We start from the raw sequence: 18,761 nt of genomic DNA on the forward strand, positions 1-18,761 counted from the left end.
TTAGTAGTATAAAAACTACTAATGGTAGAGAAAATACATATCCTATACAAATAGTATATAATTTGTCTATCCCTTAGGAAAATCAATATTACAGTTTAAGTTGTTTAAATTACAGATTATGGATACTAGCTCACTTGATCAGACATCATTCTTTTGCTAAGATTATTTCCTTTTCAGTTTAAAATAGGAAGAACAAAACCTACTTAAGTCATTTACTTCAATCTGCTCCAATCTTAGCAGCTATGTTTTGGAGTCATATTCTGGATAATTTAAGTGAGCTTGCGGGTAACTCTCATTATAAACAATTATGACAAAGTTATAACAGTTGATTATGACATCATTTATATATTGTTGCTAAAAGTAAGAGAAGAGATGACTAAATCAGGACTCTTAAACATTTATTTGGGAGCTAGATTTGAATTTCTTTGACAAGGCTGAAATTGAATAAGATTGGACATTCCTTAAAAAATGTATGCTATTTTTGGAGCACTTTTATTGCTAGAGTCACTTCATTGAAACTTTGCCTCACCACGTCTTCTATCCTGGAACTTTGCTCAAAAACTTAACCTCTGTCTAAGAAACTGCCTGTATTATATCCATCAACATTCAACTGCTTATGCCTAATTATTTTAATGTGATGTTGGTTTTTATTAAACAATTGCATCGACAAGTTAGAGAAAGAAAAAAGGAAGAGGTAATTGAAAATGTGGCTCTTTGTGCCTTTAATTGGAGATTCAGAAATTCTTCTCATGCAATTTCCATGTTTGGCTCAATGTTTTATAAAAAAGCTATGGCATTTAAAGCATTCTTTTAAAGGTCACTTTGAAGACATGTGAGCAAGTAGTACTGAGGGTGTTGTATGTGCAATTAGGGTTCCTCTTTCTGTAAAGTCTTTCCAGCTTATTAGATGAATGAGGATCCACCAGCTCAGTTTTCATCACCTTCTGTATCTTTGGGTCTGACATAAATGTTGATCCTATTTTGCATGCAAAAAAACATATGGGATTGAGAATTAAAAACAGTTACCAGCTAAGCTATAATAACATACATAACTAAAGACCACCAAGAGTAGAAATCATGCTAGCATCACACTAAAAGGAATGTGAAACTGTGCCATGAATATTATAGTTACTCAGTACTTAGTGAGTGGTGGACACTTATAGAACTGGAGCTGGAGACATCTATGCTGCTTTCTGATGGTAGTACAACTGAATATAAATAACTGAAGAAGAAAAAAGGACAAGTGCCTCCACTGCTATCCCCTCCCTCTAAAGAAAACAGCAGCAATATTAAACCCATCATCTGTGTAAAGTACAAGTATGAATTTCATTTTACCACGGAATACTACAGAGATATGTTTTGCATCTTGTTAAAACCTTGTTTTACTCTTGGTAGGGAGTCTGTTGGTAGTAGTTCCAGATTTGGCTTGGCAAATTGCGAGCTGTATGAATTTGAAAGAAGCAGTTAACCTCTTGGAGTATCCTTCCTCATCTGCAAAGTAAAGAGGTTGCCCCAGAGGTGATTATCAAAGCCTTTTCCAGCTTTACAGTTCTATAATCTAGGAAAGAGAGCCAACATTACAATTTCGGACTTGGCACCTGATTTTATACTATGCTAGTGTCATGGAACTGCTTATTTCATTGATCTCACATGTTGGAACTTCTCTATGTAACCTGGTTTGACTTGGTTGTTTTTCCTTTAAAGGAACTAGGGATACTACCCCTTTGGCAACTGCAGGTAGTTAAATTTTTAATCATACTTGGGGAAATACATGCATGCCTAGTGGTGTGCATGTCTTACTGCCCTCTAGTGGGTGAAACCATATCTTCCCTAGGCTACCCACAAGATAGGCTAAAGAAAGAGCAGTTCAAGCTTTATGTAAATCACCTGAGGCTTGGGTGCCAATTTCTGCATTACAGACTCCCTGGTGATTTCAATGCTGCCAGTCCTAGAACTACACAAGGTAGTTTAACTGAATAGTAGCAAGAGTTTAACTGATTAGTGTTCTTTGGCACATACTTGGTTGAAGTAAGGAAGGAAGTATGTTTCTAGTTAGTTAGAAGAGAAAGAGGACAAGGGAAAGGAGGAAGAAAGAGAAGGGCAGGAAGATAAGAAAAAAGGATGAAATCAGTCCACCAGACTGAAAGATCTCATGTGGCAAAGCCACGCTGCTCTTGATCTGGCCATCTCTAAAAAGTTTCTAAGTCTTAATAAGATATTATATGCATTTGGGTTTACATAGTCTCCCTTCTAATATTTTATTGTATTTAGGTTAATTAGCAGATAGGCCTATTAAAAAAAAGCTAGAACTAGTGGAACTTAAGTCAGGATTTTCAATTCTATAATTATGTGAAAACACACATTAAAGTCAGTCTAGACAGAAAATAGTCACCATATTTGTGTAATTTATTACAGAAGTAAGCTGTATTGATGGAACAATGAGTACATATGGTCAGATGAACTAAATTCTTGCATAGTGGGATTTCTTTCGAGAAAGCAGAGTGGTCTAACTTTAGCAGCAAAAAACTAATGTTCAAAGCATAGTGCTAGGTTCTAAGAGTATAAACCTGAATAAGAGAGACAACAATGGTGTTTTGTCCAAAAGTTCATTTCATAGAGAGGAAGAAAGAAAGTGAATATGTAACTATGATAAAATTAAAACTCATAGCTCCAACTTATAGGGTTTCCCCTTGTACTGGATCCTACATTTAGAACACTTGGTTATAAACATTGAAGGCTCCATTATATATCTATTATACACATGAGGAAGCTAAAATTGAAATAGCTTAGCATTAAGGTGCAAACTCTTATATGACATCAAATATGCAGGCTCTTAAGCACTAAGTGATGTTGCATTTTATTGGTTTTCAAAATGTTAACTAACAGACTCCCTCTGTGTGATTTGATTTCCATATTGTCAACAGCTGCCTCTTTACTCTTGAGCAAAGGAAGGAGATAATGCTGAGGCTGCCAGTTTGAATAATAAAAGATGTGTGTTGAATTCCACTATCTCTATGTTTGTGTTCTATGTGTGGGGCGTGTTATTGTTGGAAGAGGGAGGAGCTGGCAGGAGGAGGGAAGGCACAGCCTGACACTCATCTGTGTTTCAGCTCTGGTTTCCCATTCCATCAGAGCTTTCCTTCTCTTACAATAATTCCTCTGGGTCTCACTTTTTTTCAGAAACTAATGATCAGTTGGTACAAAAGGTGATTCTCATCTCTCTTGCTCTTTCAACTAGGGAATGCAGCCCAAAGCAGATGGTAAATTCCATTAAAGCTAACTAATAAAAAGTCACTATTTCCTTTCAATAATAGTAAATGTTACTTCAAGGTTTTTGTTTGTTTGTTTTTTTAACCAGAATTTTGCTTTCAGTAAACCTCAGTTGCTCAAAACTTTGTGATGCTCTAAATCATTTTTCTGAATAAAGACATAAATGCCTTATTGTTATGTCTATAACCTCAGTCTTTCCATCTTTGCCCATTTTAACTTGTTATCCTTGCATTCTAGAGTGAGAATCCATTTGAAAGATACTGCTTCCACTGGCCTTTCTTCAAGAGTGTTTGGAATATTCCTAGGCCACCTCTATAAAAATTTCTTGAAACCCAGCAAGAACAGAAGTTTTCTTCCAATTCATTAAAAAGGAATGCCTGTCACTGCCTCACCCCAACTACAAAGGGGAATGTGGTCATTTCATACAAAAAGAACTGAATTCAGAAATGTGCTTATCAATAGACATGTTATTAGAGGCCATATTAAAGAATGTTAATAATTTGGATTACACAGAATGACATAATAGTTAAATGAATTATCTGGCTTTACACAACTGATGGTTAGCACAACTGAAATTCCAATGCAGATTTTTTTTCAATCCAGCTGAAATTCTTTCCAGTAGCTTTAGAAGACAAAGGTGCTCTGCAGGGTAGCTACCATCTGAGGTGGCAATGCCGGGCAAACAGGAGTGCTAATGCCTAGTATTGCTTAGTTGATTAGAAAATAAAGAAAAGGTCTTAAACAAAGCAGAGAAAGCTCAGTGGAAATTGGTCATAAATGCTGAGGGTAAATAATTGACTGTGAGAAGAATCACAATAGCAAAGAGGAACTTTCCTCACTTGAAACATTGTACTTCAACATTCCCCCCTGTTAACAGTAGAAGATTTTTAATAATATAATACTGTATTTGGCTTAATTTAATCTTTCCCACATAGTTCCAGACTCAGAATTTCACTTCAACATGAAGAATAATAGATAGCAAAGGGATAAGTTAAAGATTGAAATAGCTTGTATTTTTCTTACCATAAGTTATAAGAACTTTATACCTATAGGTGGGAATATGCAGATCACAGCATGATAAGAATTATTCACAACAATGGTCATTCACCAGAGATACTCATGCATCTTAATGATGAGAGGAAATGACCTATTCTATTTTCTCTTTAAGTAAGTGCTGTCCCACTGGAAGAGTTTCCAGATTTCTTTTTGGATCAAGAAGTGTTAAAAATGTTAATAATTGTAAAGCCTCCATTTGGCTGCATCTCCAATTCTGTTCATAACTAGTATTCTCCTTAGTATATATCTTGGCACATAATAAAAGCTCTCTTTTTTTTATTAAGGATACTTTGTCAAAATAAAATTTAAACAAAGGTCTTCTTGGGAATTTTACTGGGAAGAAATATCCAGATTTTATGATTCCTAAGCTACAGGCTAAATACAACTTTTGGCATGCTAAATTTATTCAGTGATCTACATCTTGAACATCATTAATACAAATCAATGAAGTTCTATTTTAGGTCACTATTTTAATTCATTATGTAACAGAAGCTAACCACACGAAACAAACCCTCTATACAAACTTACATTGCAGTTAAGTTATATGTTTATACTTTTCCTGTATGTTTAGCTTTAATTTATTGTTTTCCTCCCTATTTACTCTACATATTGGAAGAGCACATATTGTGAAAATGGAAAAAATTCTATAATTTTTAAATAAATTTTTAAAAAATTTATAAATTTTCTATAAATATTCTATACTATAGAATATTCTATATTACTTATTCATACCCATCTTAAGAATTCATATAACTGTTTACACTGTTGAATATTGTGTCAGAATATAATGAATTTTAGTAGTGATGAATGACTTCAACACTAAAAATGACCCTCAAATATTCTTAGGACCTATATTATTCATCACCTGATTCAAACTGAGGAAAGGGTCTATTTTTAATAAAATACTACCATTACTACTGTAAAACAATTTCTCCAATCCTAAAATGACTCTAGGATCTGATGGTTATACTTGTGAAAGTTATTAAATATTCTAAAACATGTTAACCAATTTTGTATTATTAATACAAATTTATTTTGCAAAAAAAATCTCTGATGTTGAAATATGATAAAGATAACACAAAGAAAGCTACCATTGAATCATAAATAAACTACTAATTAGCTGATTTTAATAAGATAGTATAGGAAGGTGCCATTATGATCAAGTGAGAGTTATTTAGCAATTCAAATAAAGTTTGCTATTAGGTAAACTAAACCTGCCTGGAGTAACAGGCAAATTTGGCCTTGGAGTACAGAATGAAGCAGGGCAAAGGTTAATAGAGTTTTGCCAAGAGAATGCACTGGTCATAGCAAACACCCTCTTCCAGCAACATAAGAGAAGACTCTACACATGGACATCACCAGATGGTCAATACCAAAATCAGATTGATTATATTCTTTGCAGCCAAAGATGGAGAAGGCCTACAGAGTCAGCAAAAACAAGACCGGGAGTTGACTGTGGCTCAGATCATGAATTCCTTATTGCCAAATTCAGACTTAAATTGGAGAAATATCACTAACCTCAGATATGCAGATAACACCATGCTTATGGCAGAAGTGAAGAAGAACTAAAGAACTCTCTTGATGAAAATGAAAGAGGAGAGTGAAAATGTTGGCTTAAAGCTCAACATTCAGGAAACAAAGAGCATGGCATCTGGTCCCATCACTTCATGGCAAATAGATGGGGAAACAGTGGAAACAGTAGCAGACTTTATTTTTTGGGGGCTCCAAAATCACTGCAGATGGTGACTGCAGCCATAAAATTAAAAGATGACTGCTCCTTGGAAGAAAAGTTATGACCAGTCTAGACAACATATTAAAAAGCAGAGACATTACATTGCCAACAAATGTCTGTCTAGTCAAGGTTGTGGTTTTTCCAGTAGTCATGTATGGATATGAGAGTTGGACTATAAAGAAAGTTAGTGCCGAAGAATTGATGCTCTTGAGTTGTGATGTTGGACAACACTCTTGTGAGTCCCTTGGACTGCAAGGAGATTCAACCAGTCCATCCTAAAGGAGATCAGTCCTGGGTGTTCACTGGAAGGACTGATGTTGAAGCTGAAACTCCAATACTTTGGCCACCTGATGCGAAGAACTGACTCATTTGAAAAGACTCTGATATTGGGAAAGATTGAGGGCAGAGGAGAAGGGGGTGACAGAGGATGAGATGGTTGGATGGCATCACCAACTCAATGGACATGGGTTTGGGTAAACTCTGGGAGTTGGTGATGTACAGGGAGGCCTGGCATGCTGCGGTTCATGGGGTTGCAAAGAGTCAGACACGACTGAGCCACTGAACTGAACTGAAACTAAACCTGTCGACCAAACTAGTATTTACCATTAACTAAGAAGTAGAGGTCAATGCAACACAGCAAAATTAAACAAAGATTAGAAGGATGTGTACTGAAAAGAGTAAGCAACATCATCACTACCTTTGAATGATAGGATTAGCTAAGTTAAACAACAAAACCTACTGAAAATCTTCATAGTTCTTTAATTTGGATCATTATAAAATATTTTAAATTAATAGTTTTTAACTATTTCCACCAGCATTCGAAAAGAAAATGAAAATAATAATCCCTCTGTAAACTCATAAGAAATAAAAAACAAGAAATAATCATAAGAGACATATACAGAAGCTATAAGAGAAAACAAAATTTTGAGAGGTATAAAAGAAAGAAGAATATTAAAGATAGAAATATTGTAAACATTTCAGTTTTTCATTTATTATGTTTTTAAATTTTATACAATTTAACCACAATTTCAATGTTTTAATTTAGCAAAGTGGTCCTATACTTCATTAGGAAAAACAAATAATTAAAAATAGCCAAAATTTACCTTTAAATATATAATTTTGAAGAGAAAATTTTATTCTCAAATGAAATGCAGTTTATAGTTATAATAATTTTCAAAATATAAGTAGTACAATGAAATTGATGGATGGAATAAATGGCTCAGACACTAATTACTGTATGTATAAAAATTTCCTCTAAGAAGAGGAGACATGGACTTCCGTTCAGAAACTTGGCATGACCCTTTTAACACTCTTCTATTAGCTCAAGAAGATGTCAGTTCTCCTAACTCTTCAAATTGTTAATTCTTGTTCTGCCCTCAACTTGCTGGATTCACTAGTGGCCTCCCTGAGGCTGAATGCTCTTGAATTATGGCTACTCAGTATCTGTCAAAAGCTTGTGTAAGTGTATCAATAATTATGAGGGATAAGGAGTATATTCTTAGAAACATTTTTAAAACTATACTTGAATTAAACAAAAGCCATTGGCTTGAAAATAGCAAGTTACTACAACACATTTCTTTGTTAGTATTGTTCTGTTTGTTATAAAGATATAGTAAAAATGTATTTTGGCATTGTACACAGTACTACTCTCATTGGTTTCAATGGGAAGATAATTTGTTATTTTAAAAAAATTTGTGATATTTAACATAATTAGTTTTTTAATATCTGTGAATTCTGAATTCCATAACACACTAAACTTGCCTCACTAATTTGAAAACCTAAGGGGCAATATTTATGGTCTATTCTTTGCATAGGTATAACATCTGAAGGCAGAAAATTTGTTAACTCATTCTTGACTCCTAAAGGAGATCAGTCCTGAGTGTTCATTGGAAGGACTGATGTTGAAGCTGAAACTCCAATACTTTGGCCACCTGATGCGAAGAACTGACTCATTGGAAAAGACCCTGCTGCTGGGAAAGACTGGAGATGGGAGGAGAAGGGGACCATAGAGGATGAGATGGCTGGATGGCATCACTGACTCAATGGAGATGAGTTTGGGTAAACTCTGGGAGTTGGTGATGGACAGGGAGGCCTGGCGTGCTGCAGTCCATGCGTTCGCAAAGAGTCAGATACAACTTAGCAAATGAATTGAACTGATTCTTGACTCTATCTATGATTTCATTTTTTTTCCTTTGCTTCATTTTACTTATTCTTTGTGACATTTTTAAATCCTTTATATTTCTTCATAAATAATTTGAAATGACACAGTATAAAGAAAAATAACAGTATATCAAATGTAGTTTGCAATTAAGATAGTATATAAATTAGAAATGGACTCATTACATTTCTAATGGATAATTAGATAATTACCAATTTGGTAATTACTGACTTGGGCAAAAAGAGGAGTGAATTGATCTTTATCTTAAATCAATAATAAACTCCAAATTAATGAAATATTACCTATGAAAAACAAGATCATAATATAATTAGAAGTAAAATTATAGGAAACTAGTCTAATCTCAGGTTATAAGAAACATAAAACACATGGACAAACTCTCAAAGTGAAAGTTCTGGATTTAAATATTAAAAATTAATGATACTCTACATCAAAATACATATTAAAAGGAAAGGTTTTTAAAAATAGAACATTTTTTACCACAGATTTGACAAGGGAACTAACCTAAGTCTTTTAAGCACTCACAAAAATTGGTGAAAAAATAATAAACTAAAACAACAGAAATTGAGCAAATGACATAAAAATACAATTTGAAGAAAAATAGAGGTTTTAGGCAGTGGGCTTCCCAGGAGGTTCAGTGGGAAAGAAGCCACCTGCAATGCAGGAAATGTGGGTTCAATCCCTGGGTTGGAAAGATCCCCTGGAGAAGGGAATGGCAACCCAGTCCAGTATTCTTGCCTGGAAAATCCCATGGACAGAGGAGCCTGGTTGGCTATAGTCCATGGGGTCGCAAAAGAATCAAACACAATTTAAGGGCTAAACAACAACAATTAGTGAAATAAATCCAAATTAAAACAAGATAAAATACTTTGCTTATCAAATTAGCTAAGATGAAAAAAGTATGATGATAGCCAGCATTGATGTGGATTTGGTGAAACTGCTGATAGGCCTCTGTGTGTGTGTGTGTGTGTGTGTGTGTGTGTAGTCATTCAGTGGTGTCCGACTCTGAGACCCCACGGACCGTAGCCCGCCAGGCTCCTCTGTCCATGGGGATTCTCCAGGCAAGAATACTGGAGTGGGTTGCCATGCATGTAAACTGTAACATTTTTAAAACAAGCAACTTGCTAGAATAACCTTCAACCTTTGCCTTTAACCAAATAATTTTAGTTTTAGAAATCTATGCTGAAATAATGGCTACAGTCACCAAAACCAGATTTATGTGTTAAATATACATTGAAATTATTATATAATACTGAAAACTGAAAACAATCTAAATGTCCAACTAAAAGTTTCATTAAGTCATTCTTCTGACTTAAAAGGATGTGTTTTATTTCCACTGGCAATCATAGAAAATGTCAGAAAAATGTTAGAGATACCATTACTTACTGATTTGAAGAATTGCTAACAATGTAAAATATGGTACTGTATCATCACAGTTGTATAAAAATGGCAATTTGACATATAACATATAGTTATACATTAGAAAGGAGGAAGATAATCTAAAATAACTGATTATTTCTGAGTGATGGCCTTATTGGTGATTTTTATTTTTCTTTACAATCTGTATTTTCTACAACCAGTATTTAAAACTTTTTTTTCCCAAGCATAAAATCAATTTTCAGAAAAGATGACTTAATAAAGTAGAGGGAAGCTAAAAGAAACAGAAATTATGAAGTTCCGTGCAGACCTTGTAGAGTTCCTGCAGTGACAGGAGCTCCTGTCTGCCTTTAGAGGAGATAACGGATCTTCATAGGAAGACAGGACACAGAACCATACAGGTTGACAAAAGCTTCTGTCCAGTATGCTTAGCTTCCTAAGACTTTGACATGTTTAAAAGATCAGCAGAGCTTCCCCTTCGCTTTACCTCACTACATCACAAGTTCAAAGAAACATTTGTTATGAAGAGGCTAAATTGCAACAAAACCTCTCTCTAGCTTTGAATTACAATGTAAAGTTTATCCATAACTTTATTTATCAGAAATGCCCCAACAGCTGAGTTAGAGCACTTTATTAATTTTCATTAGCCACTTGTAATTTATGTGTTGTGTTTCAAGTATCAAAGACAAATAATAGAGACATTTTGTTGTTCTTCAGTGAAGAATGCAAGAAGATAACATAGAGAATTAATGTAGAAAGGAAAGCTATATTTAGGTTGAGATTATCTAACCAGCTACTTAATAATAAAGCATGTTAAAAACATCAGTTAGAATTTGGATAGATGTTCATGTAAAGACAAATTAATGAATCTAATTTCCTGTTTTTTAGGACCAAGTATATTTAACTTTAAAAAGCCTCTTTCTGTTTACTATTTTTTCTTTCAAAAAGTGACCCAAGAAAACAATAAATATGATTTAAATAGGGTATTTTTGAAAATTTCCAAAATATCTAAAGTCTCAAAACTGAGATTAAAATCCAAGCACATAGAATGTTAAAAAAATTAATTATTTTTATTTGAAGCCTGTACATCTAAGAGTCTACATGTTGCAAAGTGATGATCAGAATAGATAAATCATTTTAGAATTTAGTAATACAAGTAAATGTAGATTGGCCCACCCTTCAATATGTCACACATAATTTGAGTAGTGTTTAACTTAAATGTACAAATCATTCTGTCCTTAAAATATATTAAATAAATGTGAGGTTGGGTAAAAGAGAAAAACAAACACAAAATGAAAGTTTAGTATAAGGCATTCTATTAGGAAAAGTATCTCTTTTTTATATGAATGGCTCATGCTATGCTCTAGAAAGAGACTTTTCCCTGTTGTATATTTGCAAATGATCTAAAATGCAGTGATAATCTACTATCAACACTCTATATGTGAAACTGTAACTTATTAGACCCATGCTGAGAAATTCCACTTATTTCTTCCTTTTACACTTTGAAATTCATTGAGGTGGCCTCTTATCTGAAAGGCCTCCTCTGGTCATTTGACCCCTATCTTTGGTACCTTGTTCCTGTTTTCTGCTCTTTGCTCTTCAGCATCCCACTTTCTCACTGTGACTGCATTCTCCCCCTCTTACACACTACTTATTATTTTGAACAAAAGATTCCACCTAAGCCATCTCTTCTATTCTTTTTACTCTCCTATCAACACCTATCTTTGCCTCTGAAGACTCAGGTCTCCTTTCTTACACACTCTTTAAAATAAGGTAAAACTTTTTCATTTCCCTTAACTTTACATGTCTTTCTCCACTATGTGGTTGATAGGACAGAAAATGGTTAAGAAATCAGATTTCATGGGAAACTGGGAGTAAGTTTTAGACTGTAGTGAGACCTTTGCCCCAGTTCACCAATTGCTGATCTCATCAAAGTAACCACAAAATTTTCCACTTCACACACATTCCTTGTGGCTCAGCTGGTAAAGAATCCACCTGCAATGCAGGAGACTTGGGTTCAACCCCTGGGTTGGGAAAATCCCCTGGAGAAGGGAAAGGCTACCCACTCCAGTATTCTGGCCTGGAGAATTCCACGGACTGTATAGTCTATGGGGTCACAAACAGTCGGACACCACTGAACAACTTTCACTTTGACCACTTCATACAATTAAGGAAGAGTGGCAATAAAGATGAGAAGGATATCTTAAAAATGACGGTAGCAGTTTGAGACCAAAATAGTAGGTGGCAGGAAAAAGCAGAAGTATACATGAACATAGAATTGGAAGGTGACAAGAGAGTGATTCAAAGAACAGGAAAGACATACCTTAGATTTGTTTCTTTTCCAATTTCATCAAGGATTACCTGAGGGTTATAAACTTGAGTAAGAGTTATTACCCTTTGAGATCTACTCTCTATCCACACAGTGCTCATCTTTTAGGTTGGTAATCTCCTTTAATCTTTTAAAAAACATGCCCCATTCACCTAATATCAAAATATTATGAAACAATAAAATTTGGAAAGTTTAAGAACATATCATATACAGGCATTAAGACAAGGAGTGTTAACCCCAGGACACAGTTTCTTTATCACCCTGGCTATAGGTGTTAACTTTTATCAATGTGACAGTTTTTCTTTTCATTATTTCTAACAATACTAACATATTGACTGCTAGCCTATAACATTTACTTTGTGACTGGAGAGTATCATAAACATGAAATTCATTTAGGCTTCAATGGAATAGCTGTCCTATTTCTAGGATTTAGGATCTACCATCTTGAGTAAGTTCAAAAGTACAGAAAAGAAAACAGAATTAGAATACTAAACAAATGTAGTATTCTCCCTTACTGAAAAGGGAAAAGAAGATTTGGAAGTCAAAGGCAGAATCAGCCCAGGAAGAAGACAATGTACTTCTGTATATAAATCCTAGAAGTTAATGTGAGAATCATCCAAATGGGTTTATATGATGATCTGAAATATATTGTCCATCTAACATGAGAAAAATTTATTCTAAACAATTCTTCCTTTGCTCTTATTTTTCAGCATCTCTGAGTTCTGTATGATCTGTAAGGTTCCAGGGCAAAAGTTTGTACCTAAGTTCTAGATGAAATAAATGGCAATAGATGTTTATTAATATGATTGTTTTTGCTGTTGTTCAGTTGCTAAGTTGTGTCTGACTCTTTTGCAACCCCATGGATTGCCAGGCTCCTAGGTCCATGGGATTTCCCAGCAAGAATACTGGAGTGGGTTGCCATTTCCACTCCAGGGATCTTCCTGACCCAGGTATCAAACCTATTTCTTCTGCATTGGCAGGTGGACTCTTTACCACTGAGCTACCAGGGAAGCCCTTATTAATATCATAACTACTATGTAATGTTTTATAATGGAAAGTATCAATACTTTTTCTATTTATATTATACAGATTCATTGAACATGTGTTCTGGGAAATTTAACATATGTAACATTAGGCTAGATTAAAATTGTTTGGATTTAGCTTTTAAGGAATTCTCAGAAAGAGGCAAGAATTAAAAAACAACAACTGTGTCACTCAATTCTACTTCATTAGGTTATGGATCTGATTTACCAAATAAGTGAAAGATCAACAATATAGTTCATTATTTTACATATCCAGGTAGGTATATGAATTATAGATTGTCTGAGCTATTCCCACACCCACTCATCATTAGAAGACAATAACACAACATTTAGCAGAGTTTATAACTAAGTGAATTATTTTAAAACTCAAGATTTTGGACAAAACAATGAAAGTTCTATGATGTCCACATTACAGACCAACCCTACTATAAGAGAATAATCTTGGAAGAGATTTCATATCATTATTAGAAGACCTAAATCAATGAGGGAACTGCTAGTATTGCTCAGTACAGTCTATATCATGGAGGACTAGTTACAGGAACCATGTGGATGAGCACTGTGTGGATAGAGAGAAGATCTCAGATCCTCTGAGATCTGCAGAGGATCAAGTCCCATAGTTGGCCCTGACAGTTGGAGCTGATTGTCCTGCCATTATAGGACCCAAAAAGAAGAATAGAAACAAGTATGAATATGACCTGTAGTGACTGGGGGGAAATCATGGGATGGGGATTGAACACAGAAATTAAAATCAGAAATTAAAATGTCTGCTTTTTATTATTTTGGGTGATATTAAACAACCCTACTTCACAGGGCATACAGAAGAGAATAAGTTATTTAATGTATGCAAAGTGTTCAACAAATAATGGATATTCTTATTTCAATATTCTAACTGATCTGGTGAAAGTGAAAGTGTTAGCCACTCAGTTGTATCCCACTCTTTGCAACCCCATGGACTGTAGCCCACCAGGTCCTCTGTCCATGGGATTCTCCAGGCAGGAATACTGGAGTGGGTAGACATTCTCTTTTCCAGGGGATCTTCCCAACCTAGGGATCAGGCCAGGTCTTCTGCATTGCAGGCAGATTATTTACCAACTGAGCCACCAGGGAAACTGATTCAGTAGGTTTTGCAAAACTACCATTTGGTGATGACAAAGGCAGATCTGGGAAGGCAGCATGGTCTAACATAGATTTTAAAAACTAGGTATGTGTTTCTTGAAAGTGAAAGTTGCTCAGTCCTGTCTGACTCTTTGTGATCCCATGGACTGTATAGTCCATGGGATTCTCCAGACCTTCTGGAGAAGGTAGCTGTTCTCTTCTCCAGGGGATCTTCCCAACCCAAGAAATAAACACAGGTCTCCCACATTGAAGGTGGATTCTTTACAAACAAAGCTAGTGGAGGTGATAGAATTTCAGCTGAGCTATTTCAAATACTAAAAGATGATACTGTGAAAGTGCTACTCCCAGAATGCCAGCAAATTTGGAAAACTCAGCAGTGGCTACAGGACTGGAAAAGGTCAGTTTTCATTCCAGTCCCAAAGAAAGGCAATGCCAAAGAATGTTCAAACTACCGCCCAATTGCATTCATCTCACACACTAGCAAAATAATGCACCAAATTCTCCAAGCTAGGCTTCAACAGTACCTGAACCAAGAACTTCCAGATGTTCAAGCTGGATTTAGAAAAGAAGAGGAACCAGAAATCAAATTGTCAACATCCGTTGGATTATCAAAAAAGCAAGAAAATTCCAGAAAAACATCTACTTCTGCTTCATTGACTGTGCTAAAGCCTTTGACTGTGTGGATCACAACACACTGTGAAAACTTCTGAAAGAGATGGAAATATTAGACCACCTTACCTGCCTCCTGAGAAAACTGTATGCAGATCAAGAAGCAACAGTTAAAACCAGACATGAAACAAGGACTGGTTTCAAATTGGGAAAGGAGTACATCAAGGCTGTATATTGTCACCCTGCTTATTTAGCTTACATGCAGAGTATATCATGTGAAATGCCAGGCTGGATGAAGCACAAGCTGGAATCAAGACTGCTGGGAGAAATACCAATAACCTCAGATATGCAGATGACACCACCCTTATGGCAGAAAGCAAAGAGGAACTAAAGAGTCTCTTGATGAAGGTAAAAGAGGAGAGTGAAAAAGCTGGCTTAAAACTCAACCTTCAAAAAATGAAGATTGTGGCATTCAATCCCATCACTTCATGGCAAACAGATAGGGACACAATGGAAACAGTGACAGATTTAATTTTCTTGGGTTCCAAAATCACTGCAGGTGGTGACTGTAGCCATGAAATTAAAAGACGTTTGCTCTTGGAAGAAAAACTATGACCAACCTAGACAGCATATTCAAAGCAGAGGCATTAATTTTCTGACAAAGGTTCATATAGTCAAAGACATGGGCTTTCTAGTAGTCGTGCATGGATGTGAGAGTTGGACCATGAAGAAAGCTGAGCTTTCAGGCTGAATTTCAGGATGAATTGATGCTTTTGAACTGTGATGTTGGAAAAGACTCTTGAGAGTCCCTTGGACTGCAGGAATATCAAGCCAGTCCATCCTAAAGGAGATCAGTCCTAATATCCATTGGAAGGACTGATACTGAAGCTGAAGTTCCAATACTTTTGCTGCCTGATGGCAAGTGCTGACTCACTAGAAAAGACCCTGATGCTAGGTCGAAGATTGAAGGCAGCAGAAGGGGATGACAGAGGATGAGATGGTTGGATGGCATCACTGACTCAATGGACATGAGTTTCAGCAAGCTGAGGAGTTGGTGATGGACAGGGAAGGCTGGAGTGCTGCAGGCCACTGGGTAGCAAAGGCTCAGAATGACTGTGTGACTGAACTGATGTATTCCTTAATAATCCTATTACACCTTTATATTTGTGAATTTCTTTCTATTTCAAAGTTAGTGAACTTATACCTTCAGATGATATTACCATTTGTTATTCTTTAATTGTCTCCTCTATAAAGTTATATTATTTTAGACCCAAAATTTACACTCATAAGCATCACAGACAAATCAATGACCACCTGTGAAGTAACACATAGGTATTATTTACTACAGGATACAAAGAACTGGAAGTCAATTCTAACATATAGACCTTTTAATTCACCACTCTAATTCACTGAACACTGTATTAGGCACATTCTGGCAAAAGGCAAAAGAGTTTGTGAACAGTTCATAAATATTAGATATAGATGTCCATCTGTTATGTATATTAAAAGTCACTCAGTCATGTCCAACTCTTTGTGATTCCATGGACTATAGAGCCCATGGAATTCTCCAGGCCAGAATACTGGAGTGGGTAGCCTTTCCCTTCTCCAGGGGATCTTCCCAACCCAGGGATCAACCCAGGTTTCCCGCATTGCAGGCAGATTCTTTACCTGCTGAGTTATCAGGAAGTAACATATAGGATGCCAGGTAAATTGCACAAGCAAAAACTTCACTAGGAGTTCAAGAGAATGAGGATTTTGGATTAGGAAGCTTATGGAATGGTTTATGGGAAAAACAGAATCCATTTTTCAGAGTATTTACTGACTGCCAGCTTTAGGTCAAATATTCTTGCAAAACACAGGCGGAAGGAGGGAGGCAAAGGATCCCTATGGTAAAGGAAATGAAAATATTATGAAAGTCTTTACCACCTCACACAGGTTAAAGTTCATCTACATCTTTTTCAAATATCAATTATATACTTTGAGATATTTCAAGGATTTTAGGTTAGGGAATGTTTCTTCTTAGAGGAGTTCAATGATGTCTGCAAACTTAATGACATCACTTTTTATTTTCTAAGAGTAAAATTGCTGCTCTGTGCAGACAAGTCAAGGCAAGGCTATGATCGAGGAATCAGAGGTGGAAAGATACAAATCCAGACACAGGGACACATAGGACAAGCTCAGGTGGATGTCAGAAATCTGGACAGAGACCAAAGGGACAGCCAAAGAGAACAATGAGAGAAGTGAGCCTGAAAACACAGGAAAGTTCTGAGGCTCAGGCAAGCAGCTTTCTTAGCCTAAAGTACGTCAGTACATTCCATTGTCATAGTCCAGCTTTGAGGCTTAACCAAACTTCATCCCTGCATGGTGATAAATTCAGGCAGATATGACAACATGTCCAATTTAAGGCAAACCATTAACAGAACAGCATTTGGAACAATTGTACTTCACACTAGATTTGCTATAAAGCTACAGGATATATGATTGGAAATTTTAAAAAATATTACATGAATGGTTTTTTTTTCTTAAATTTAAAACACAGTAAAAATGACAGGTTTAAGTTGAGTGACAATTGGGTAAAAGTTCATTTTTTTTTTCTTTTTAACAAAATTAGAGTTATATAGGTTTTCTTTTCTTTTTTTTTAAGTGACTCCCATCCCTGACTGACTTCTGCTTCTAGGGACAAATACTTTGTATTTTCAATACCTAGGATTGAGAGATTACAAGTTTTCCTCTAAGCTTTTCTTTGAAACATTTGCTAATAATAACAGTAAGTTTCAGCATTGTTCTGATTTTATGGTATGTGCTGGGTCAGTGGTTTCTAGGGGTCAGTAAAAGAAAGGAAGTTTTTGGATTTTCAAAGGATTTCATTTGAAAAATAACTTTTTGAATTTGGATAAAAGCACTCACATACTTCTAGCAATTTCCCTGATTCAGGCTACAGCAGTATATATAATTATTGACTTCTTTTCATACTGTATATAGTTTTGTCTGTTTAGTTGCTAAGTCGTGTCTAAATCTTTTGCAACCCCATGGACTGTAGCCCATCAGGCTCCTCTGTCCATGGGATTTTCCAGGCAAGAATACTGGAGTGAGTTGTTTCCTTCTCCAGGGGATCTTCACCCAGGGATAGAACCCACATCTCCTGTGTTAGCAGGCAGATTCTTTACCACTAAGCCACCTGGGAAGTCCTGACTTCTCTCCAATCTGTGTGCCTAAAGGATTTCAGTTTTTATGGTCAATGATCACATTACACTTTATCTATAACTTGAAAAAGCCTCATATCTAATGGATATACACTATTTTTCAAATACTTGTGGGTATTTTGTAGTGGTAAAAATTTATTTTAAAGCATACCTACTAGTTTTCCATCATTAGGTATTTATAAGATTTCATGTGGGAGTCTAAAAATATATTACCCTTAAACATAGTCTGCAAATGATAAAAGGTTGTGAATTACAATATATTATTTGATTATTGAAAAATCATTAATAATAAAATGAGAAAATTTGTTTGAAGATATTTTGGAGAAAATAAGCAAAGTTAAAATGAATTAAGATTATATTGTCTGAGAACATAAGATTTCAACCAGATTTTTTTTTTTTTTTTTTTTTTTTGCTGTTGTTTAGTCACTAAGTCATGCCCAACTGTTTTGCAACCCCATGGACTGTAGCCCGCCAGGCTCCTCTGTCCATGGGATTCTCCAAGCAAGAATACTGGAGTGGGTTGCCATTTCCTTCTCCAGGGGATCTTCCTGACCCAGGGAGTGAACACAGGTCTCCTGCATTGCTGGCAGATTCTTTACTGCTTAGCCATCAGGGAAGCCTTCTGTTTATAAGAATATTAATACATTAAAATTTTGCATTATGATTGAACTTCTATCCATGGTAAATAAAGTGAATGACCATTACCATCATCAATTTCTGCCTCAGTACAGGACCATTGTCTATAGTGTGTTTGGGAATGTCTAATCTTCAAATAGTCCTTTGACTTCAAGCTTTTCTCCAATTTCTTTCCATTTTTTTTCCTTCTCAGCAAAACAATCTGTCTCTATAT

The 18,761-nt window shown here is 35.5% G+C and overlaps 1 protein-coding gene across 2 annotated transcripts in view; it reads right to left on the minus strand.

Annotated features, from left to right (window-relative positions):
• Nucleotides 1–18,761, minus strand: part of FGF10 (fibroblast growth factor 10) — an 89,765-nt gene that overhangs the window by 21,447 nt on the left and 49,557 nt on the right. The window contains exon 2 of one of the 2 annotated variants that reach the window (XM_065905461.1): nucleotides 755–976. The exons of the other annotated variant lie outside the window; for it this stretch is intronic. Within the exon in view, the coding sequence (XP_065761533.1) occupies nucleotides 798–976 (179 nt within the window). The 3' untranslated portion in view covers nucleotides 755–797. Of the gene's footprint in view, nucleotides 1–754; nucleotides 977–18,761 lie in introns of those variants that run through there. 2 annotated transcript variants of the gene reach the window in all.

This window comes from Muntiacus reevesi, chromosome 14 (assembly GCF_963930625.1).
Source record: "Muntiacus reevesi chromosome 14, mMunRee1.1, whole genome shotgun sequence".
NCBI classification, from domain to species: Eukaryota; Metazoa; Chordata; class Mammalia; order Artiodactyla; family Cervidae; genus Muntiacus; species Muntiacus reevesi.